At 34.7% G+C, this 24,305-nt stretch overlaps 2 protein-coding genes and 1 pseudogene across 2 annotated transcripts; all 3 read left to right on the forward strand.

Annotated features, from left to right (window-relative positions):
- The first annotated feature begins 14,311 nt into the window (after positions 1-14,311).
- On the forward strand, positions 14,312-14,875 carry LOC120218870 (ethylene-responsive transcription factor 1B-like). Its single transcript, XM_039215774.1, has one exon. It carries the CDS (start codon positions 14,351-14,353, stop codon positions 14,873-14,875), a length of 525 nt encoding a protein of 174 aa, XP_039071705.1. The 5' UTR covers positions 14,312-14,350.
- A 2,411-nt stretch (positions 14,876-17,286) lies between these two features.
- LOC120218881 lies at positions 17,287-18,717 on the forward strand. Its single transcript, XM_039215782.1, has one exon. It carries the CDS (start codon positions 17,287-17,289, stop codon positions 18,715-18,717), a length of 1,431 nt encoding a protein of 476 aa, XP_039071713.1.
- A 422-nt stretch (positions 18,718-19,139) lies between these two features.
- LOC120114566 lies at positions 19,140-21,373 on the forward strand (annotated as a pseudogene).
- The last annotated feature ends 2,932 nt before the right edge of the window (positions 21,374-24,305 follow it).

Consider the following 24,305-nt stretch of genomic DNA (forward strand, 5'->3'; position numbering starts at 1 on the left):
AGTGTAAAGATACAAACCTTATTCAAGTCCCAAGACTTGTGGGAATTAGTTGAAGAGGGCATTGGCGAAACAGATGATGCTGCTAAGATGAGGGAAAATAAGAATAATGATGCAAAGGCTCTTTATCTACTACAACAGGCAGTCTATGATGATATTTTTCCAGCCATCTTAAGTGATTCTTCTTCCAGAGAAGCATGGTTGACGCTACAACAAGAGTATCGAGAGCACAGCAAGATCATAACCGTTAGATTGCAAACTCTTAGGCGAGAGTTCGAAACATCGATGATGAAGAAGGATGAAACAATACAAGACTTTCTCTTTAGAGTTAAGTAAATTGTGAGCCAGATGCGAAATTATGGAGAAAAATGCAGTGATCACATTATTGTCACCAAAGTTTTAAGAAGTTTAACTTCACGATTTGATCATGTTGTTGCAGTAATAGAAGAATCAAAGGATTTAACTCAGATGTCTTTTGATGAGTTAATGGGATCTTTACAAGCACATGAAGCAATGATCAATCGGCCTTAAGAAAAAATGGAAGAGAAGGCATTTCATGTTAAGGGGGAGTATACTTCAGGAGCAGAAGACTCAAAGCGAGCAGACGAATAAGTGTATGGCAGAGGCTGTAGAAGAAGCACTAGTCGAGAACGAGGAAGAGGAATAACTCAAGGAATTCAATGCCACTATTGCAAACGATATGGCCACGTTCAAGCAGTTTGCTGGAGGAAACAGAATCAAGCAAATTATACTGAAGAAGATGAATTTGATGGAGGAGAAGAGGATTGCGGGGCGTTCATGGCATGGGTTGATCCAAAAGCAAATAACCAACAGGTCTGGTTCCTGGACAGCGGATGCTCTCACCACATGACAGGAAATAAAAGTCTACTCTCAGGTCTAGACGAAAGCTACAAAAGAATAGTCAGGCTTGGAGACAGCAAACAATTACAAGTTGAAGGAAAAGGGACTGTGGCCATGCAAAATAATCATGGTAAAATCAACTACCTTTACAATATTCTTTATGTGCCTAATTTGTCTCAAAATTTGCTGAGTGGGGACAGTTGTTGTGAGTGGTTTCATTATTACCTTTGACAAGTCTTCGTGCTTGGTAGCAAGTAAAGCATCTGGAAAAGTTTTGGTGAAGGCAAGCATGACACAAAATAAATGATTTCCTGTGGATCTTACAAGGATAGAGACATGTGCATTGATAGCACAAAAAGAGGAAGTTAAGACTTTGTGGCACAAAAGATATGGTCATGTCAACATCAATAATTTAAAGATACTGCAGTAAAAGGATATGGTCAAAGGATTACCTATGCTTGGAACTTTAGATATTTGTGAAGCATGTATTTACGGCAAACAAAGTAAGAAGTTATTTCCTACAGAAAAGACGTGGAGGGCAACAAAAATTCTGGAATTGGTTCATGGTGATCTGTGTGGACCAATGCAAACCGAGACTTTTGGTGGGAGTAAGTATTTTTTACTATTCACTGATGACTTTAGTAGAACGGGTTGGGTACTCTTTTTACAGAAAAAGGATGAAGCATTGGATCATTTTAAAAAATTCAAAAACTTAGTTGAGAAGCAAAGTGGAGAACCGATCAAAGCTCTTAGAACTAATAGAGGAGGAGAATTTACCTCGAAAGATTTCTGGATGTTTTGTGAAGAAAATGGTATTCACAGGGAGCTTACAACACCTTATACTCCAGAGAAAAATGGAGTGGCGGAGCGCAAAAATCGAACAGTAGTGGAAATGACAAGAAGCATGTTGCAAGAGAAGGGGATGCCAAAACACTTTTGGGGAGAAGCTGTAGCAACAGTTGTGTATCTTCTGAATATTTCATCAACAAGAGTTGTACCAAACCGAACTCCCTATGAAGTTTGGACAGGTAGAAGACCTAGGGTAAGTCACTTAAGGATTTTCGGTTGTGTTGTATATACCCTGCTTAATTCTCTTGTTCGAAGAAAGTTAGATAACAAAGCATTAAAGTATGTTTTTGTTGGTTATTGTAACAACTCAAAAGCATATAGATTATTTAATCCTGTGAGTGGAAAGATTGTTATTAGTAGGAATGTGATATTTAATGAAGAAGGAATGTGGGCATGGCGTGAAAACAATGAAGGAGTTGTTCAAATTGAAGAATTGAATGATGACAATCATGCTGAGGACGTGGCGTCCATTACCGAAAGTGAATCAATCAGTCCTAAAAATATCAATAATAATTCCAACAGCTCTTCACATGTTCAATCAGGTACAAATACTCCCTCAAGCATAGAAACAATTTCTGAATCATCCAGTACAAGTGAAGATACAAGACCACGTGGGTATATATCTCTAAATGAAATATATGAAGCAATACAAGCCTTATATGTGGTTGACCCAAATTCATTTGAAGAAGCTGTCAACAAGGATGAATGGAAGCAAGCTATGGAGCAGGAACTTGCAGCTATCAAGAAAAATCAAACATGGGAGTTAGCAGACCTGCCTGAAAATAAGGAAGCAATCGGAGTAAAATGGATCTTCCGGACAAAATTCAATGCAGATGGAAGTATTCAAAAGCACAAGCTCGATTGGTGGCTAAAGGCTATGCTAAAAAACGGAATAGACTACGAAGAAATATTCTCACATGTTGCAAGGTTCGAAACTGTAAGAATTCTTCTATCCCTTGCTGCCCAATTAGGATGGTCTATCTATCAATTTGATGTAAAATTAGCATTTCTTAATGGATAGTTGGAGGAAGAAGTGTTTGTAACACAACCTGAGGGTTTCATAATTAAATAAAAGGAGGAAAAAGTTTACAAGTTGAGGAAGGCGCTTTACGGTTTAAAGCAGGCACCTCGAGCGTGGTACGGGAGAATTGATGCTTATTTTATGAATGATGAGTTTGAAAGAAGCAAAATTGAGCCTACACTTTACATAAAGAAAAGAGGTAAGTATATGTTATTTATGAGCTTGTATGTGGACGATATGATATATGAGTTCTTCTTCCTTGATGATTGATGAGTTTTGAGTTAGCATGAAGAAAGAATTTGATATGATCGATTTGGGGTTGTTGTATTTTTTCTTGGAGTGGAAGTGAAACAGGCGGATAATGGTATCTTTATTTCACAGAAAAAATGCAACTGATTTACTTAAACGTTTTCATATGTTTGGTTGCAAAGAAGCAGGAACACCAATGAACATGAATGAGAAATTACAACAGGAGGATGGGACAGAAAAGCTAATGGCCAGCTGTATAGAAGCCTAGTAGGAGGGTTAATCTATTTAACCCACACTAGGCCTGATATATCTCACGCTGTTGGTGTAATCTCCAGATTTATGAAGAATCCTTCAAGACATCATTTGGAGCAGCAAAGAGGATTTTACGATATATAGCAGGGACTCTTGATCTTGGCATTTGGTACGAACATGGGATAAGATATAAGTTGATTGGTTATACTGAAAGTGATTGGGCAGGATGTATGGAGGATCGAAGAAGCACCCCTGGTTATGTTTTTAGTATTGGTTCAGGAGTTGTTTCACGGAGTTCGAAGAAGCAAGCAACAGTTGCGTTATCTTCATCTGAGGTAGAATATATAGCTGCTTCAGCAACATCATGTCAAGCAATTTGGTTAAGAAGATTACTTGGAGAGCTCAATCAACAACAAAAGGATGCAACAGAAGTACTTTGCGACAACAAGGCTGCAATTGCAATGTCTAAGAATCATGTTCACCATGGAAGAACAAAACATGTGGACATTAAAGAACATTTTATTAAAGAGCTGGTGGCTGAAGGAGAAATTTCTATGCAATATTGTGAGTCAAAGCATTAACTTGCAGATTTATTTACGAAGCCTCTAGCCAAAGACATGTTCATGCATCTGCGTGGACTACTTGGAATCTGCGAATTCGGAGCAAGGGGGAGTGTTGAGAATGCTCCAAAACTGGGGAGTTGAATATGTCAATCCAGAAGAAGCGGGCCACAACCCCACGTTTCAGTTTTTTGAATTCATAATGCCTATTGTTCTCTTTATTTGTTAGTCACGATGGGTTACTCCTATTTTTAGGAGGTTGTTTTTTCTTCTTTAGTTGTTTGAAGCCTATAAATAGGCTTGTCTAACTTGAATAAAACGTGTGGCAAATTATTGAGCTTCTTCAATTATTGAGTGTCCCTATTTTTGTGTTTTCCTTTGCATCTGTGTTTTTTTTAAACTAACATAGGTACATCACCTTGCGAGATAGATCGCGTGTATAAAACCCTTTCTTTAACTCAGTGTCTTGTTCATGAAACTCATGGATTCCATCGATCATCTCATCCAAAACACTGGCTGGAATCCCATTGTTGATGACTTGAAAGAAACCCTAATCCGCGCAAGCACTTTCCACTTGCTTTATTAACTCGGCATGATGAGTTGAGTCTTCGTTGATGAGTCGGAGGTCTATGGTTGGGACAATGAGCTGGGAACTGGAAGAATAGGAGGGTTTTTCGAAGACGAAGGCTTGATCAATGAAGATACGAGGGATTTTTGTGATACCTGAACCTACTAGTCCTTTTACGCTGGCTCTTGTGTCGTTGAAAGCTTTTACTTCGCTTTGTCGATCGTAATCTGCTTGAAGTTCACCATTTTCTGAGCCCATTGTGTTGATCTTAGTCTGAATTGTTGGTGTAGTAAGGCTATTTTTTATCACAAAAAAGTCCTTCTCTGTTACCTATAGATGAACAACTGTCGAGGAAATATCACACCTTCCATTAATGGCAGACTTTGTAGGTCTTATTTTAGCTTAATATAATTTTAGCTGTCTAAATTATATCTCAAATTGAATTTCGCCTTCTAAAGAAATTTTCGCTAAAATAAGTGTATAGTATTTCCATTGTTACCTTTTAGGTACCTATTTTGTAACGTCCGTTAAATTTAGTCATTATCTAATACGTGTCACACGTATAAAATTTCAAAAAAAATATTTTGAAAAAGATTTAATATTTAAGTTTTATTAAAAGAATAAAAAACTTAAAATTCTACCGTCGATCGACCACTGTCAGCTCGTGGCCATCACTATTGAAACTGCGCTGATCGTCGTGAAAATCACTATGAAGGGTCGTCGGTTTTCTAAGTTTTCTTTTATTGGTTTTCGACAATTCTGACGACTATAGTTGGTTGTACGTTACACGACCGCCACCATTGAATTTCTCGTTTTGCTACGAACAAAACTCAGTCGGTGGTGATCCTTCGTCACCGTTGAAAATGGATTGATGAGCGGGAGAGGGACAACGTGGGGTTTGAATTTTTTAGTATTTTTTTAAAAAGAATATTTTTATTATTAAAAAATAAAAATAACAACAGACTTAAAAGAGTAAAGGAGAAAACATTACACACTTATTTTTAATGAAAAGATTTTTTAAGCACCAAAAGTTAAAATCATGTATATTTAAGCACTTAAAACTATATTTAGCGGCCTTATTTGTTTTTAATATTGTGATGCAACTTGGCACCAGTCGTACACCTCAAAGTTCAATCATGAATTTTTTTTATTAAGTTAAAGTGAATTAAAAAATATATGTTTTAAATATTTCTACCATAAATTATCATAAACTAAAAAATCAATATTATTGTGAATAACGACTGGTGATAAATGACGATTCGATGTTATAACTGGATTAATTAAAATTTTAATGATATAAACGATATAACTAAAGAAAACTAATATGAAAAACAATTATTTTCCCAATAGAGCAACCTAATAAATGAGGGAATTTGGACACCTTGACTTTTAATTTGGGATCTACAACATTTGCTATAATATTGGGCGAACTCTCGTCGCCTCGAGGTGACAAGTTCCTTGAGATATATTATTTTAATGGACCCAAATGAGTGGGCCCCATGTGGGCCATTAATTTAATGTATTTATAGGGAGTCGTCTGCTCGAGATGATGAGTTCCCTTGAATTAAAAAAGTTAGTCGTTTTGTAGTTGTTGGTCAATGGTCATTTGGGCAACGGTCACAAGGGAACTCGTTATGCCAACGTGACAAAAAGGCTAAAATCACTGAGTCCCAACTGGTATTCCGACACTCATGGAAATCATTTAATGAGTAGATACCGAGTGTGCACAAAATTACCAAATTTATCTGGTAATAATCACTCTGATCAGTTGAAGAAGATATGCTCATGATGTAAATATAACATTCTCGATAGAGTCATTCGTCACTTGAAGTTCGAACTTCAACCACGTCATCCATATCTGATAGCCGTCCATGATCTCAGATGGTAGTTATCTTCCCAAAACTTCATGGAATAAAGCGATGGGGTTGTAATCGTTCCATTTGACAACGGTGACACCATTGATAGGAACACCGAGTTGGTAAACAATGTCTTCAAAAGTAATCATCGCTTTACCACTCAGGAAATGGAAAGTATGTGTCTCGGTGTAACACCCTAAACTCATATGGGCCTAAATTACGCATTGGGCCACCGAGGCAACCCCTAATTTTCAAAACCTATTTATTTTCTTTCAAAACATACTATATGGTATCAATGATAAACATAAATATCAATTATAAAATATTATAAATTGGAGCTCTATGACATAAATCAAAGAATACAAACTCTTTCTCATAAATCTGAATACATGAGTAAGGTTCTATGAATACATATGCTCACTAAGCTACGATACAATACTCTGAAGTAGTTATTGGAAGTCCCTCTGTGACGGTGCTCCACGATCTGCTAAAACTAATGACCTACCAATGGAAAACATCTGAAGGTTGAGCTTACAAAGCCTAGCAGTATAATCGATAATCTAGAACAGTATTAAGAGCTTCATAAACACAAACATGCCGAAGATATAATACTAATTCGTAGGTATATGCATGATCTAGATCAAGTGCTACCTATATAAGGCTTAATTGTTCTATCACTGAAGTATGATGTCTCACACTTCCCTTAATCCTATGCTAAGGGCTTCGCCATGAGTACACCTCTAAGGGGCCACTAACCCTAACGATTATCTCTACTGTGCATTATCTAAATGCAATATTGATGCTCTTGTCTACTACTTAAATGCAATATTGACTCTACTGTGCATTATACACTAGTTGCGGTAGGCGTCATGATGTGGCTGAGGGACTGCATCTCAGAGCACACATTCGTTTAGCCTACCACTGTCACTATTGTATGACACACAACATCAAACAAACAAGTTATGGTAGGTGTCATGGTGCAGTTGAGGGTTCTACATCTCGAAGCTCGCGTACTCCTCTAGCATGTCTGAATACTCTCAGGTACTCTAGGGTGAGATCAAGAGTTGCATCGGAAACTTACACCCCTCCAACTTAATCCGTCGAGTCGTGGGGCATCTGTGCCTATTTGGCAAGAGAAGTGCCTTGGCACTGACTGGTATATACCTGGGTATCATAGCAAACAAGAAAATCATCCTACTGCTAAAATAACTCGGGTGTCCTGACTGTTTCCCGAGTGTCACACACAAAGACTAGTTTTATAACATTATAGTTATTACTATTTCTAGTTTCTTTTGAGTTGTTGTTGATCTCGTTTATTGGTCTTTTTAGTTGTTATCTAGCTCGTTCTCTCATCTAGAATGTTAAGCAAAGATTTATTAGTCTGTCACTACTGATAATCTATGTCGATCTGGTTGTACGTTAATTTAGGGCATTTTAGTCACTACTCTAACTCTAAATAAGTCTCTACTCATTCGTGACTTCACGATGAATACGATGTTTACTATTTATTGACTGTGATACTAGTTGGCCTGATACCTGACTCAGGTTTATTTCTAGGTAGCGATACTCTCTTCATTCCTAGTACTTTTTCCCTCAATTCACTATTGAATTAAAGGGACAAATGTGTGTCCATCACTCTCTGTAGTTCTTATGGTGAACACTTTTGTTGTTTATAATTTGATTTCTAGGTAGTACCACTTGTCGGTACAATATCTGCAATAATCCTTTATTTTTAAACATCCTCTATGTGCTCAACTAAAGATACTTGGACATATTACACATGCTATGGTTACTCTGGTTGTAACTCCCTCCTCAGAGTGTCTCTGGGCCCCTTTAGCTATTTACATCCCATATAGACTAAGTTCTAGCATTACAGAGCATCCTTAGCTCTTACAGACCTTAACCGAGTCGAAACTAGTCATCCAATGTAGGTAGTATCGATATTTTACTTGTAGTATTGATACCCCCATGAGTATCAGCATAAAAATGTATTTTGTTGCTGAAATTATGGCCCGGTCTCGAGACCATCACTCTTGGTCTCAAGAGTAAGGGGTAGTATTGATACTATCACAACAATATCGATATTCCCTGCATGAAATCCTTAATTTTTGCCCCAAATCATCCAATATTGATAATGTTCATCATAATATCGATACTATAACCCAAAAATATTTTATTTAGGCTTAAGAAAATGTCTAAAATCACTCATAAGGCCATAGTTTGGGTTTTAATTGTAAATTAAGGACCAAATTGTAAGATTTCATAACTTGTAATCTATTTTACCATCTATAGGAAGTTCATGGACTTAACCTTGAATTTCCTCATTTTTCTGGTCAGTAGAAAAAAATGGAGTTAGTGTTGTAGGGTATCGAACTTGTGTCCTTCGAGTATGGTTGTCCATGCCCTAACTGTTTAGGCTAGTGTACTGTTATAAAAAAAATTAATTTAAAATTCCTTTTAACGTTTTAAAAGTCAGGGTTAACCCCTAAAAATCCCCAATTACCAAACTCAAAATCCCTAGTCACTCCCTCGTCGTCTCCTCGATTCTTCGTCATCAGACCGTCATTCAACTCGCCACCACCCTCATTTGAATCACCATCAACCGGCGACCAAAATTCGAACACCCTATCGCCGTGTAACGCCACGAATCGACACTCAAATGTGTGACGGAAAACCCACCCTGATAATCAATTTTCCGTCAATTCCTGCCGATTTAGCCACCCGTTTGCCTCATCGGCGTCGCTACTAAACTTCTTGTCCCCATACGCTCGAGACCCAACTGATTGTGTCCCCTCGTTGTTGCTCCGCCGTTATCACTCGTCGGTCACTGTTGGAAAAAGTTTGAACATTTTAAAATTCCACACTCCGCCGTGTTTCGTTGAAAAATAACACATGCACGAGACTTTTGAGGTATCAATCTACGATTCTAGAAAATTTCAGGTCAAACCGATGACCGGAGCATCCGCAGGCGCCACATGCGTCACTTCCTGTGCGTGGGCATCGTCTGTCAGCCTAGGGAGTGTGCTAACAGATTGAACCGATCTGAACTGGCTGGATCGATATAGACCGAACTGCCTAGACCGAGCTGAGCCTGGGTGAGCCGTTGATCATTAACCCAATCGTTGGCCATTGATCAGACATTGATCGCTGTTGACCGATCATCGACTTTTTCCAGGAACATCTATCCTGATGTTTTGCGACGTATTGAGTTCATTTTTAGGTCTGTTTTGTCAAATTCGAACCTCACTGATTAACCTCCTAATTCGATCCATTTTTCACAAATAACTCCGTTTATGATGTAATTTTTGTTGATATGTATCTGAGATATTATTGGACGTTGGATTCAAGTTCCAGAGTGATCAAATACAGTTTAAAGGTGTGATCGATGTAGTTCGAGAATCGAGGTAATACTTTACTATACTATGTTAGTATTGCTAAGTGCATATTGGAATATGTTTCATCTCATTTTGTATATTTGATTATTTCTAAATTCGATTTGAATGCGGTAAAAAAAAGTAACTGAATAAAACTCTAATGGCTTGTATAAGAAATTAGAAGATTTATAAGGAACAATTCCAAGTTTTATGGTTTAACCTAATAATTACTCGTAAAATTTGATTACTCTTGTTAAAAATTGAAAACATTGAAAACACTTAAGTGAGAAATTACAAAATTACCCTTGAGAGGTAAAAACAGCCCAAATTATTGATTTAACTGTTAAGTTTCTATTTTGTTCAGAATATTTCTGATAATCAATTCATAACCTCTGAGAAGGCACTAGACCTAGAATTTATGATTTATGAGCAATCACCCGAAGACTAACTTATCGAAAGAACTTTCATTGTCAGAATTGTTTGAAATGGCTGAAATAAATGACAAGTTTAAATTAAATAGAAATATTAGACGGAAGGAAATGAATGAAATACCCTTGAACTATGAAATGAATAAAATGCCCCTAAAGTGTGAAATAACCTAAAATACCCCCAAGCTCTGGAATGACTGGATACCCTTAAGCTATGGAATGAATAAATCTACCTCGAATACCAAAATGACTTAAATACCCTCATGACTTGGATTAAGAAAATGTCTTTGGATAACTTTTGAAGATACCAGTGAAACTTTAAATGCTATAACACCCTTGAGGTTTATAGAGTACGACCTAAGTAGGTCGATCATCCCTAATACTAGTATAATACAGAAAGTAAATAAATACTACTTAAATACCTGTTCATTTCCTCATAATCCGTTCAAAGATGGTTCTGAAGGTGATCAATTCGATTATGCAGTGCATCTAGTTTTAAGAAATGAATATTCGTAAAGTTCTCTACCTACATAAATTATAAGTGTCACATTTACAGGAATTATACAGTGCGATTGGAATTGAAAACCCGTTAAGATGATTGAAATCTGAAATTCTGTAAATCGTTGCACTCCTTTGTTAAACTGAATTACCAAAATTTCTCATAAATCAGATAACTAAAATATCCTTATAATCCTGATTGATGGAATCACTTTAGGAATGTCTGAATCATAAATAAATTTTTATGCGATAATTCCTGAATACATTGTTGATTTATCTTAATACTATGGTCTTAATAAATCACTTCCTGAATGACTGATGAATCTGTTGGCTATCAAAACCTTTTTTTATAGGGATATTATTTTTTAAATTCAATCAGTTTGTAGAAGGTTCGTGTTTTTCCCTCTTGATAATTTCTAAGCACTTCTAGAAAATAATTGGATCCTCTAGTGTGTTCTCTATGTGATATATGATTATTTTATTTGTCCTAAAATGTGATTTACCAAAGTTACTGATTTACTGTTTATGACCTATGGTTACATGATATGTGCTCTATGATTACCTGTTTTCACTGGAAAATATAATCGTTCCTGATTTATGGATCATAGAATCTACTGTTTATTGTATGAACCTATTATTGAGATACTATCTGGGTATGATTCTAGAGTATGGAGGTTCAGTTCTGATCAAGTTGGTAATTCCTTTCGGACCTATGGTGACCTTGGGTAAGCTCTGAGGCCCCAAGGTATTTCCTTGGGTAGGCTTTAAGGCCCCAAGGTACTTCATTGGGTAGGTTCTTAGACCCTAATGTACTTCCTTGGGTAAGCTCTTAGGCCCTAAGGTACTCCTTTGGGTAGATTCTCAAGCCTCAAGACATTCCTTTAGGTTGACTCCTACGCCCATTGGGTCTAGATTAAGTCCTTATGGATACAGTTCTGGGGAACTACATATCGATGTTCGGTTGGAGGGTGTTACTGTGGTTTTAAAATATGTTCTAAACTACTATTATTTTTAAAGGATCTATACATATTTCTCTGTTATGTTGGAACACATCAGTCTCCCCAATTCAATCTTCTGAATCTGTCTCTCTCTAAATACTTCATTCAGACCATAATTCTTGTTTGTAACTAAATACTTAGTTAATGGAATCTGAATTAACCGCTAAAATATGATGATATATGTCCCGCTAAGGAATTTATGCTTTACGTTATACCCGGTGGCCTATTGCATTCATCTGGTAGTTTTGTATTACTGAGCTTCCTAAAGCTCACTCTTTACTCATCATTTCAGGTTAAAAGAATCAATCCAATGCAGCTATCAACTTCAATATTAGGAGTTCCTTCGACTTTGCTTGCAGAGTACGGTACAATGTGTAATTAGGGGGCATGTAGGTCACATTTGATTTTTTTATATATACTAAGTGTGGAACTTGTATGATTTTAATTCTGTTTGTAATATACGAGTGGCTTTCTGAACTTATATTTTATTTATAAATTGTTTTATGATTTTACATGTTTTAACAAAAATTTTAATTTTTCCTAGATTTTTACTGTGGGTCGTTCTGGTGGCTCTAATACAACACCTCGGATTGGATCGGGTCACTCGTTTCGGTCTGAGGGTATTACATAAACTTTCAATTTTTTTAAATCATATCTAAAATTTAATTTTTATTTCATTTTAGTACTCGTCGTTAATAACTTTAGTTTTTTATTTCATTTTAGTACCCATTCAAAATTTAACGTTAAGTTTTAATTTTTTTTGAAATTTTAGGTACTAAAACAAACCAAAACTAATAGTTAGGTACTAAACGCGTTAAGTTTTTAACAACGGGGTACTAAAATAAAATAAAAACTAAACATTATATATGATTTTGAAAAAAAAGTTTAGGTACTAAAACGGATCAAAACTTTAAAATATAATTTTAGAGGGTAACTTAAACTTATATAATTTTAGAGGGTAAACTTAAACTTATAAAATTCTAATGAGTCAAAAATAGATTTTCAATAGAAAACTTTAAAATATATAATAATTTTTCAGGGACGACTGTCCTCACCCATCCCACATCCATATCTGATTATATGTATCCACACAAAAATGGTCCACCCTTTCCTAAAAGTTCATATGAAAATGTTGAATTATCAAAGATACCTTGGGGGAATTCAACAAGAAGAGTCAATGTCATTTTCAAACACACTATCCACTCTTTTTAGACATTTCCTAAAAGTTTCATATGAAATTGTTTGTGACTTGGGAAATAATTTTTATGAATTTACTTTTAGGGGACATGTATCTACCTATTATTTTAGAAAAGGAAAGTAATATTTAAAAGATTGGAGATTAAAAATTCAAAACAAGGATAATGATTTTGATTTTAGAAAAAGTAAATTACTTTATAGATCATCAAATTATGAGGTCAATTCTCTTTTTACTTAAACTTTCAATTTTGTTATAATCAAACGAAATTTCATATAATAATACATTATATTCTATCGATTTGATTACAATTAGGATAATAACATGTTTAACAACTGAACTACCGGCAATAATTTAGATAATTATTTTATATTATAATTAGGGATGGGTATGGATCGGTCGGATTTCTGATCAATCCGATTCAATCCAAAAAATATATATCCTCCCACCTGAAACTTGGCTCAACCTAAATTTAGGGGTGGCTTCATCCGAGCCGAACCTAACCCGACCTTTTGAGATAAAACTTGAACACGATCCTACCTTACCCGACTCGAAATAAATATATTTATATAAATATATTATTTTAATTCAATAAAAATAGAGATCTAATTAAAAAAAGATTATATATAGAAGGTTACTATTGTAATTATCTTTAAATATATAAAGTAAATTTATGTTATTATTTAAATCGGATCGAATATTTTTTATTTTAAACTTGAATTTGACACGAACGTATTTTCTAAAAGTATCTGACCCGATTGGACTTAAATATATATATATTTTTAAAAACATATCCGATCAGATCAAAATTCATCGAATTCGAATCTCGTGTCTATCCCAATTATCAACTTTGTTCCTAATTGTCTTTATCGTCCACGAGGGATGACAAGGTGGAGAATGGTCTCCGCGCTTGCCTCGTATTAGGGATGGGCATGGGTCGGGTTTTTGGTCCACTCGACCTGACCCGAGAACAAGAGAGCCTCCACCCGAGACCCGACCCAACCCGACCAAAACAAGATTTCACCCGACCCTACCCGATCCTAATATATGACATAGAAACCCGACCCGACTAGACCTAAAATAAAAAAAAATATTTGTATTCAATAAAAACAGTGACTTAATTGAAAAAAATTATATATAAAAAGGTATTATTGTAATTATCTCTAAATATATAAGGTAAAATTATATAATTTTCCGGGTCAAGTCGGGTCGAATTTTTTTCCACCCTAAACCCGAACTCGACCCGACCCGAACACCGCATAAAATATCTGACCTGAACCTGATTTTTTTAAAAAAAATCCGACCCGATCTGGTTAAGTCAAAAACCGTCGGGTTTAAATGCCCATCCCTACCTCGTATCCAAAAAAAAAACTGATGTCATCCACCCACGTCACTTACATAACTTCGGTCATCACGCCGAATTGACCCACGTGTCCATTAAACCTTATAGTATGACCTTCAATATAACGAATTAGCATTATAATACCATGTCAGCATCCTTCGCCATTTTTCAAAAATGTTTTAATTACAGTTAACCCCCCTTGGATCCCTCTCGTTTATAAAAGGTTCTTTCCCCTTCATCTCAACACTTGCATAACAGAGTGAAAATCAGAGAAAACTCTTACATAAACCTTAAAGAACACGATGGATTATTTCCTTTTTCACTCTCCGAATTCGAATTGTTCATCGGAATCTTCATTAGGGTCATCGGAGTTTTTCCCGTTGGATCACAGCTCCCTTCCTTTCAACGAGAACGACTCCGAGGAGATGCTTTTGTACGGGCTGCTAGCGGAGGTTAAACAAGAGATGCCGGAAGTTAGCTCGACGGAGGCCGAGATCGCGACGAAAGAAAAGGTTTACCGAGGCGTGAGACGGCGACCGTGGGGGAAGTTCGTGGCGGAGATAAGGGATTCAACCCGAAACGGGATAAGGGTTTGGCTGGGAACGTTCGACAGCGCGGAAGCAGCAGCCATGGCTTACGATCAGGCGGCTTTCGCGATGAGAGGCTCGGCAGCGGTGCTCAACTTTCCGGAGGAGAAAGTGAGGGAATCATTGAAAGAAATGAAGTGTAACCAAGACGAAGGGTGTTCGCCGGTGGTGGCTTTGAAGACAAAACACTCGATGAAGAGGAATATGATGAGCAGAAGCAAGAGAGAAAGAGATGATTAATTTTTCTTTTTCTTTTTGCCTTCAGTTTTTTTTTACAACCTTCATTTCCAATTTGTAAGTGTAAAGAATTAAGGTTAGCATTTTAATTTTGACTTTTTTTTATATAAAATTCATTGTAAATTTAAAAAAATAATTAAATCGGAATCATTTTAATAAAATAAATTTACCATCCATATTTATGACATTATAAATACTACGATTGCATCTACAATTGTATGTAAATAACATTTTAAGATTAACACGATCAATAAATTACGTCACACACAGTGATCGATGACTAATAATTATCACACACATTATAAATATAATTTGATGACTTAAAAAGAGAACTTAAAAAAACACAATCTAAAAAGAAAAAAAGAGAGTAGAAATGAGAATTTTTTTGTGTCAATTACGTCACACACAGTGATCGATGACTAATAATTATCATACAGTGATTAAAAAATATCGATAATGAAAAAAAATATTAGATTAATTTTATAAATAAAAATGCTCAAAATGCAGCAATTTTCTATTGTAATCACATAACCGTTGGTTTCGTGATTAAAAATAAATTTTGAAAGTTGGTTGGTAAAGTTAAAAGAGAATAAGTGACCAAAACAAAATATAATAAAATCTGAGTGACTAAATGTATATTTTACTTATATATTTATTGTGATTATCATAAATATAAGGAATACTTTTGAGAAATATTTTTCTTCTGCTTTCGTCATCACTGATTGTTGAAATTATAATAAAATTTTCTCTTTTTTTTTCCAGCTCATTATGTATGGTTAAAATTATATAATTATTTTATCCTAAAATTTCTATATTTTTATAAATAAATTCAAATAAAAATATTTTTTGTCGATGGTGGTAGCTAAGGAAGACAATCCAATTATCAATAAATTAATTATTTATTTTCATAATTTATTTATTTATTTTACGTGATTGTTGATTGTGACAATTAAAGCCCAAGACATTGGTCAGAATCTAATTTAGTCAATTCGAAAAAAGATATTTGATTTAATGAAATTCCTGATAAAGTGTTAAAAGTTCACGATTTAAATAATAATATATATATTTTTTATTAATATATGGTAAGTACAAGGTAATATCTATTAAAAAATATTAACTATTTGATATTAAATATTTATACATATGATATTCTTTATTCTCGAACTCGAAACCTCAAGAGATAATAACAATTTCTTTACCACTGAGATCACTCCATTCATATACATAATAATATATTTTATGTTTCAATTTCATTGTATAATGGTTAAATGAATTTGGTCCTACATGCTAAAGATTTGAACTTTTAAAGAATTGTGTTTTTAAATAATTTTGGTTCGAGCAGATGTGTCTATAGAGTATATATGTTGTTTAATAGTTAAAAAAAGATTATAAACAAATATGATCTTATAATCATCACATATTAAAAAAACTCTTATCAAATTAACAATTATAAAATATAATTTATTTGAAAACTAAAATATATTCGGATCTACCATCATCTTGGTCACCCAAAGGCGAGGAAAGTAGTTGTTGCTTGCTTCCCAAAAAACTTCAAAATCATAAAGAGTACAAATATATAATACCGCATGTATCTCATCACCAGATATTTATATCATAATCAGATATATATCAAATCACTATAAACATAAAGATCAATACGAGTACAATTATATGATTTCTCGTGTATCCCAAAACTTGGCATTTACATCAAATTTCAACATATCCTAAATTACTCTTCTAATATAACTACAAAATTATCCCCGTACTGTAAACCCAAAAATAACAACAATTAATCGATTTGAGTTTGATGTTATTTTAATAACGATTTGAGTTCCATCTACCATTAAAATTTTAGATAAAATAATAATAATAATAATAATATAATAATAATAATAGTAAGGTTTAATTAAAAAATAAGTGCTTAAATTATATTTCTTATTTACTTTAGGTGTTTAAAGTTTTTTTTGTTGTTAAATAGGTGTTTATCATTTTCAAAGTTACTATTTTAAGGTCATTTTGTCACAATATTAAAAAAATCGTTAAAAGTAATTAACAAACAAATATTTGACACGTGACCTAATGTTTAAGTTCTTTTGTTTTTAAATTTTTCTAAAAAATAAATTTCATAAAATTTAGAAAATCTTGTAGAATATTGTTTATTTCTTATCAAATACTCCAAAATCATATGTCTTAAAATTCTAAAACCCTAAAGATTTTATCCTTAATCCCCTAATCTCATATGTTACCACCGAAATCAACCATCACTAACGCTCTTCCATGAATGGTATAAACAAAAAGAAAGTCAGCAGTGTAAAAGGGAGAAGGAGAAGAGTGACGACGTTGATTTTCCAATTGATGCATGCGAGGGGATAACATGGGTGAGCGAAATGGGAGTGCATCAATGACAAGATGTGATGAAGAGTTTGTTTGGCGACGAATTTTCAAGAGATGAGAGAACGAGTGGTTGGAGTGGAAAGGGATTAATGATTTGGGTATTGGACATTTGGTCGGTGCAAGGGGTGATTAAGCAATGCCTACGAGCTCAGGTGGGAGATGACACTACTATTCTGATCTTCTTGGAGCATTGGGTCCCACAATTTTCACCAGCTGAACTTCTTCAATCATGTATGGATCCTGGCAAATTGTCCACGGTCTCTGATCTGATAGATCCTTCTTTGGGAACATGGCGGGTTGATGTGGTTCAGGCTCTTTTTCCGGCGCCAGTGGCTAGTGCCATATTATCGCTTCCCTTACCTGTGGATCGCTGGTCTGATCATATGGTTTGGAGGTTGGAGCCTCATGGACGTTTCACTGTCAGAAGTGCTTATAATTTTCTTCTATGTCTCGATGCGCAACGAGAGACTACAGATGCCAGGGACATTCGTTTCTATAAAATGCTTTGCTCACAACCGCTCCTAAAGAAGGCTTGGATTTTTATTTGGAGGACGTTCCATAACCTTCTTCCTTGTTATGTCAATCTATACCTGAAGCATGTTGTTCCTGACAAGCATTGTTTTCAGTATGGAACTGGCCAAGAGTCTGTTTTGCTTGCTCTCATTGGTTGCTCCCAGTTGCACTCGACGTGGGGGTTGTTTGGTTGGGAGCAGTTCACCCAGGGTCACGAAAGGGACTTCCGGGAATGGATGGTTTATGTGTTGTCTCATCTCTCCATACCTGAAACCCACAAGCTATTTCTGCTTTGTTCTCTCTGGGTTGCTCGAAACTATCAGCTTTACCAGGGTCATATTTCCTCGGATGTGGAGATCCATGGGTTTGTGACTACCTATCTAGAGGAGCTTTCTTTGGCGTCGGTTCGCCCAGATGTGGTTCCTGTCCCGATTGATCGGCTTTGGACTATTCCCCCGGTTGGTTTCATCAAGGTGAATGTTGATGGCTCGTATGACAAAGACCTGAGAATGGGAGGTATCGGTTGTGTTTTACGAGATTCCACTGGTCAACTCTTAGCAGGCTATTCAAGTGGGATTCCTCATGCAATGGATGCTTTCCATGTGGAATCTTTAGCTTGTGTGGAAGGGCTAAATCTGGCTTTGAGTCTGGGGTATCGAAGTTTAGTTGTCGAAGGAGACTCACGTTCTGTCATATCCAGAGTTGCTTCATCACAGGTTGACTGTTCCTATGGTGGTTGCATTACTGATCAGATCTGGGATCTTGCAACATCCTTTGACCGTTGTATCTTTCAGCACGTGGGTCGGGATGGTAATAGGGTCACTGATGTGTTCGGGCGTGAAGGCCTATCGCGAGTCTCTCCTATATGCTTGTTTGGTAGTCCTCCTCCGTTTGCAGTTCCCTTGTTCGCTTCAGACCAAGCTGCTTTGTTTTCATAGCTTTGCTTTCTTAGCTTATGTTTATGTTTGCTTTCATAGCTTTAGTTTATGTTTTCATAGCCTAACTTTTGCATGGGAATGAAGTTTCACATTTTTCTCAAAACAAAAAACGTTAATTATTTATTTTAACTAAATAAAATTTTAAATACTTGAAAAATAAGAAGTATAATTATATATATATGGGGTTGATCTGGGTAGTTGAGATGCAAAAACAATATGAACATAGCAGTAGCAGATCTTGCTTCTTTGGTCCTATCGCCATTGTTCTGTTTCATGTCCGAAAATAAAAGCTTAGTGACGAATTCTACAAGCCTGGAAAATTGTTGGCAAGACAAAAGCCAAGCTCTTTCTTTGTTTTAAACTCATCTTCCCCCGCCATCGATACCCCAAATTCCTTTCTCAATCTCTTCATCAATTTTCTTTTGTAGCTTTCTTTTTCTTTCTCATAAATCTCTTGATTCAGAGCACATTTGATCAAGAAAGTGAAGAAGAAATGGCAGGCATTGTTATATCAGGTTCTTGTTCTTCATGCTTGCTGTTTAGAAACAAAGAAGATGGAGCTTCTATGGCTCAGTACGATGGGCTTAGAGCTATGGAGAGCATGCAGCTGCCTTCGTCTGGGATTACTAGACTGTCTTGTTCAGGTGTTCGGATCATCCCTTTACCTTGTTTCCATCTTCTTTCCTGATCAGAGATTTTAATTAGGGTTACGCAGTATTTCGATCACTTTACGTTTATTATGATTGCGGATAAAATTGTGTGATAGGTACGAAACTGGTACCTTAGAGGTCTAATGGAATCTCGGTTTTCGGCAGTGACATTGATCACTTCTATAACAAACTTCTTGCCGGTGACAGTGGTATCACACAGACTGATAGGTTTGATGCTACAAGTTATTCAGTCCGATTCGCCGGTCAAATTCGCGATTTTTCGTCGAAAGGATACATTGACGGGAAGAATGATCGTCGTCTCGTCGATTGCTGGAGATAATGTTTAGTTGCTGGACGAAGGCACTCGATGACGCCAACCTTGGTTCTCAAGTCCTTGAAAAAGCAAGTATTTTTAAGTTTCTTTGGTAAACTACACCAATACCATTGAAATTTCCATTGTTGTGATAACACGGAGAAATAGGATCAGAGTATTGATTTTGTCATTAATTTTTTAAACAATTAATTTCTTCTCAATGCATTGTTTCAACTATTTCGACAGTCAATCATCCCCTATCACCGGTCTTTTTTTTAAATGAGATCTATTAAAAAAAACGTTTACATTTTACTCTTCTTTCTTATTCTAGGATTTGTTTTCTGTGAAATAAACTTAAAATCAACGAAAATTTATTTAAAGGTTTGACGAACTAGTATTACAATCACCTTCGATTGTTGTTTGAGAATACTAGTTTGGAGGTATGTTATTCGTCTTCTCGAAATAGTACTTTTGTCCATTAGGATTTACAAACAAACACCTCAAATGGTGATTTTTTTTGTTTAATTTTGTTGATTTGAGCGGGTTTTACAAAAAATCAATCCTAGGAGAAAAAGAAAAGTGAAATGATAACGTTTTGATATCAATCTTGTCACGAAAGAGGATCGAAAACATATGGTGATTGACTATCGACGACAGCCGGAAAAGTGCAATGACAAAAAGTGAACGGTTTATAGTTTAGTGACAAAATCGATATATTATTAAAGTTTACAGAAATGTGTTTTATCCATGTTATCGTTAAAGTTTAATACGTTGACAAGAACTAAACGAACCATTTCGTTGCCATAGATGGATAAAACTCGAATCGGAGTGCTGGTGGGCACGGGGATGGGAGGGCTTACAGCATTCAGCAATGGAGTGGGAGAAGATCACTCTATTTTTCATCCATTACTCCATCACCAACATGGGGTCAGCACTACTGGCTATATACACCGGCTTAATGGGACCAAATTATTCCATCTCAACTGCTTGCGCAACAGCAAATTACTGCTTTTACGCAGCCGCAAACCTTATTCGAAGGGGTGAAGCCGACATCATGGTAGCCGGTGGGACCAAGGCTGCTATCATGCCGACCGGGATTGGCGGGTTCATAGCCTGCAGGGCATTGTCTCAGATAAATGACCAACCCCATAGAGCATCCAAGCCCTGGGACAAGGACCGTGATGGTTTCGTCAATTGGATGGCTGTGGCATACTTGTCATGGAGAGCTTGGAACATGCTATGAAAAGAGGGGCTAACACAATTGCCGAGTACTTGGGCGGTGCTGTTACGTTCGACGCGCATCATATGACCGATCCCCGTTCCGATGGACTTGGAGTTTCGTCCTGCATAATCAGGAGTTTAGAAGATGCCGGAGTTTCCCCCGAAGAGGTGAACTATGTAATGCACATGCAACATCAACACTGGCAGTAGATTTGGCTGAGGTTAATGCAATCAAAAGGGTGCTCAAGGACACTTCTGAGATCAAAATGAACGGGACAAAGATGATCAAAACAACAATTTTTTCTTTAATTACAAAGCTTAACGACTAAAGGGTTCGATTTGTTTCGAGTTTCAGTCGATGATCGGGCACGGACTCGGAGCTGCAGGGGGATTGGAAGCCATAGCAACAATAAAAGCAATAACAACTGGATGGCTGCATCCCACCATTAACCAAGATGTAAAAATCTCATAAACCATGAAGAAACACCCCTTTCAAAAAAAAATATATTAACTAATTCGGTAAACTACAAATTTCATCATTAAACTTTCTTTTAATTTCTATTTTGGTCATTAAAAATAATTTTTTTTAATTTAATCACGAAAATTTATACGTTAAACCTTTCGGTAACTTTTCTATTTTCTAAACTATTGTTTGATGACATGAATTATTTTAATATTTTTTTAGCCATGCAGACACCAATTCAGATTCAATCATCCTAGATAATCTCATTCAAAATATTTAAGTAATTATATCATGAAAAATATTAATTTTAAAATTATGAATACCTCAATTATTTTTACAATATAATTATTTTAATAAATTTAAGTAATAATAATAATAAAATTAATAAGACAAACTATTTTTTAAAAATAAATTCTTTATCAAAATGATCAAATTATAATATCATTCAAAATTAATATAAATTTTATTTTCCAAGGTCAAGGATTCGAATCCTGACACTTGTAAATGAAGAAAATTAGGTTAAAATAGTTGCCTTCGTAAATAATTTCTACAAAACTCAATCTAAATTAATTAATTAGTAAATTGGATATCAATAATTAATTAAGTGTCTTTGCTTTATGTTGATAATATTAATGAGTTGGCTTCTTCTTTGCCACAAGAATTAGATCCTCCATTAAAATCAAGTAGTGGGTTGGATTACCCATCATCATCATCCTCATCTCCTTTCTTTTGTGGGATTCCTCTCCCACGTTTGAAACCGAATAATGTCCAATAATTTTTTTAATAGTTTGACGTAATTATAAGATATTGTTTATCTAAAAAAAATTAATCATTGACAACGTATACATATATTGTAGACACAATTGTTCTAACTCGAGCCCTTTAGGGAGAATAACCCCTTCTTTTTCGATTAAAGTCACTCAATGAGTTCATATCCGATAAGACTTCTACTATGACCTAATTTTAGTATCGACTATAATGTGATATCCATTTCTTTGTACAATTGGGTATCTAGTTTTCTTTTTTAATGGTGCAATTAGGTTGTTGATTTTTTTAATTAGGTGTGTTAACATCCAAAAGTTTTTTTATTCGTCTGTGCGATTACAAGCGCAGTATTTGTTTGAAAAAAAAACTCACAATTATTTAACGATGAACGTTTAAACATCCCTGCAAGTTGCAGACGACGTGCTCAACTATTTTACGTTAAAATTTAAATATGAACACATGTAATTTTAGTTGTGTCAAAGTAAATAAAAGTTGGGTACCTAATATTCGACGTTAAAATTCTAAGGATGAACAATTGAAAAATTAAGAAAATGTATTAGGTACTTAATTGTACCGAAAACAAATAAAAATTTGGTACGTGCCTATTTGCACACATGAATGGAATGGTTTTGGATTATGTGTTAGAGACTAATCTAATTGAAATTACTTTATGATAAAACCAAATTAATTAAATTTTTAATCAATGTTGAGTTGATCAATTTTAGACCACAATTCATAAAAGGTGTCCTAATTTGGTGTAGATTATGCACCCATTGACTTAAAAGGAAGTCCTAAAATAAATAAAAATGTCTTATTGGTAAAGGATAAACAATGCTAAACATGTGGGCAGCCTCACTGCCTCATATTGTAAAATAATTAAATTACCAATAAACTATTGGAATCCTCCCTCACCTTCAACTATCATCCTATGCCACTTGTAAAAGTTTTCCCTACCTATGTTTTTTTTACATGTTTTCCGTCTTTATTGTCGGTCATTTAACTATTATTTTCGTTTATCTTTTTTTTAAATTGAACTTGACATTGTCACAATGATTAAGATGTTGTTTATTTTTATCATACTGATCTTCCCTACTTTGAACTCTCAGATTTAAATTTTGATACGTAATTTACATTCGTGAATAGTTTACCCACATCGCTCAACTTTGACTTGCAGCTATCGGTGGTCTTTCAGTAGTTTAATCCTTTGTTTTTTTCGTTTGTAATGCAGTCAGATTTGTTAGCGTCAATCTTTTGTTCGAGCTTTTTTAAATGAGTTAACATTTTTCTTAATGATATTTGTATGATCTCAAGTGACTCGTTTATTGTGTCAATAGTCATAAAAAATTCTAATTATGTATATGAAAAATTATTATTTTATATAGGTTCAAAGATAACTCTCAATCATTTGACATTGAAAGGTCATACCCTTGACATTTATGATACTTGAACCTGATACCTCAAGGAATAACCATAATTCATTTACCACCGAGTTCCTTTGGTTCATATATATATATATATATATGGAAAATTATTATTTTATTTTTTATAATATAACGCATTTCATTCAAATATTTTATTGTTATTGTTCAATTTTTAACATTTAAAATATTTTATTACTTTATATTCCTATTGAATTACATTTTGTAAAAATTTTAAACTAAATTAAAAAAAATAGAAAATTTTCAATAAATATTAGTAATTTTTATTTATATTCATTTTAAAATTCATTCTAATTTAAATGATTTAAATTTATATAAAAAGCATATCTTATTGTAAAATATTTCTTAACTATATGAAATATTTTTTATTATTTTAAAATTAAAATTTGATATATAAAGTCTAATAAATATTGAATTACAGCTATATTTTTTTAATTAATTATCATAAATGAATAAATATCTACTGCATTACATTAATTTCATCAGCTGCATTATTTTTGTTATGGGTCCATTTTACCTACCTTGTACACTTCTTTTGCTTTATCTGGTTTTTGTGATACAGCCTCTCTTATTGTTCTTCTTATCATTCTTTTCCATGATTTTTCTTTTTCAAAAGAAAGTGGGAAAGAACTTGAAGAATATGTTCTCATGGCTGTTATCTAATTCAAAGAACCAACGATCCACCGTTCTTTTCTGCACCAAGAACAACCATTATATTCTTCAAAAAGAAAGAAAGG

The sequence above is a fragment of the Hibiscus syriacus genome, unplaced genomic scaffold (genome assembly GCF_006381635.1).
Source record: "Hibiscus syriacus cultivar Baekdansim isolate YM2019G1 unplaced genomic scaffold, ASM638163v2 tig00000778_pilon, whole genome shotgun sequence".
Classification (NCBI taxonomy): domain Eukaryota; kingdom Viridiplantae; phylum Streptophyta; class Magnoliopsida; order Malvales; family Malvaceae; genus Hibiscus; species Hibiscus syriacus.

What these genes read in the sequence shown, in the direction of transcription:
- LOC120218881 (XM_039215782.1), top strand. Translation starts at nt 17,287, where the DNA reads ATGAAGAGTTTGTTTGGCGACGAATTTTCAAGAGATGAGAGAACGAGT.
- LOC120218870 (XM_039215774.1), top strand. Translation starts at nt 14,351, where the DNA reads ATGGATTATTTCCTTTTTCACTCTCCGAATTCGAATTGTTCATCGGAA.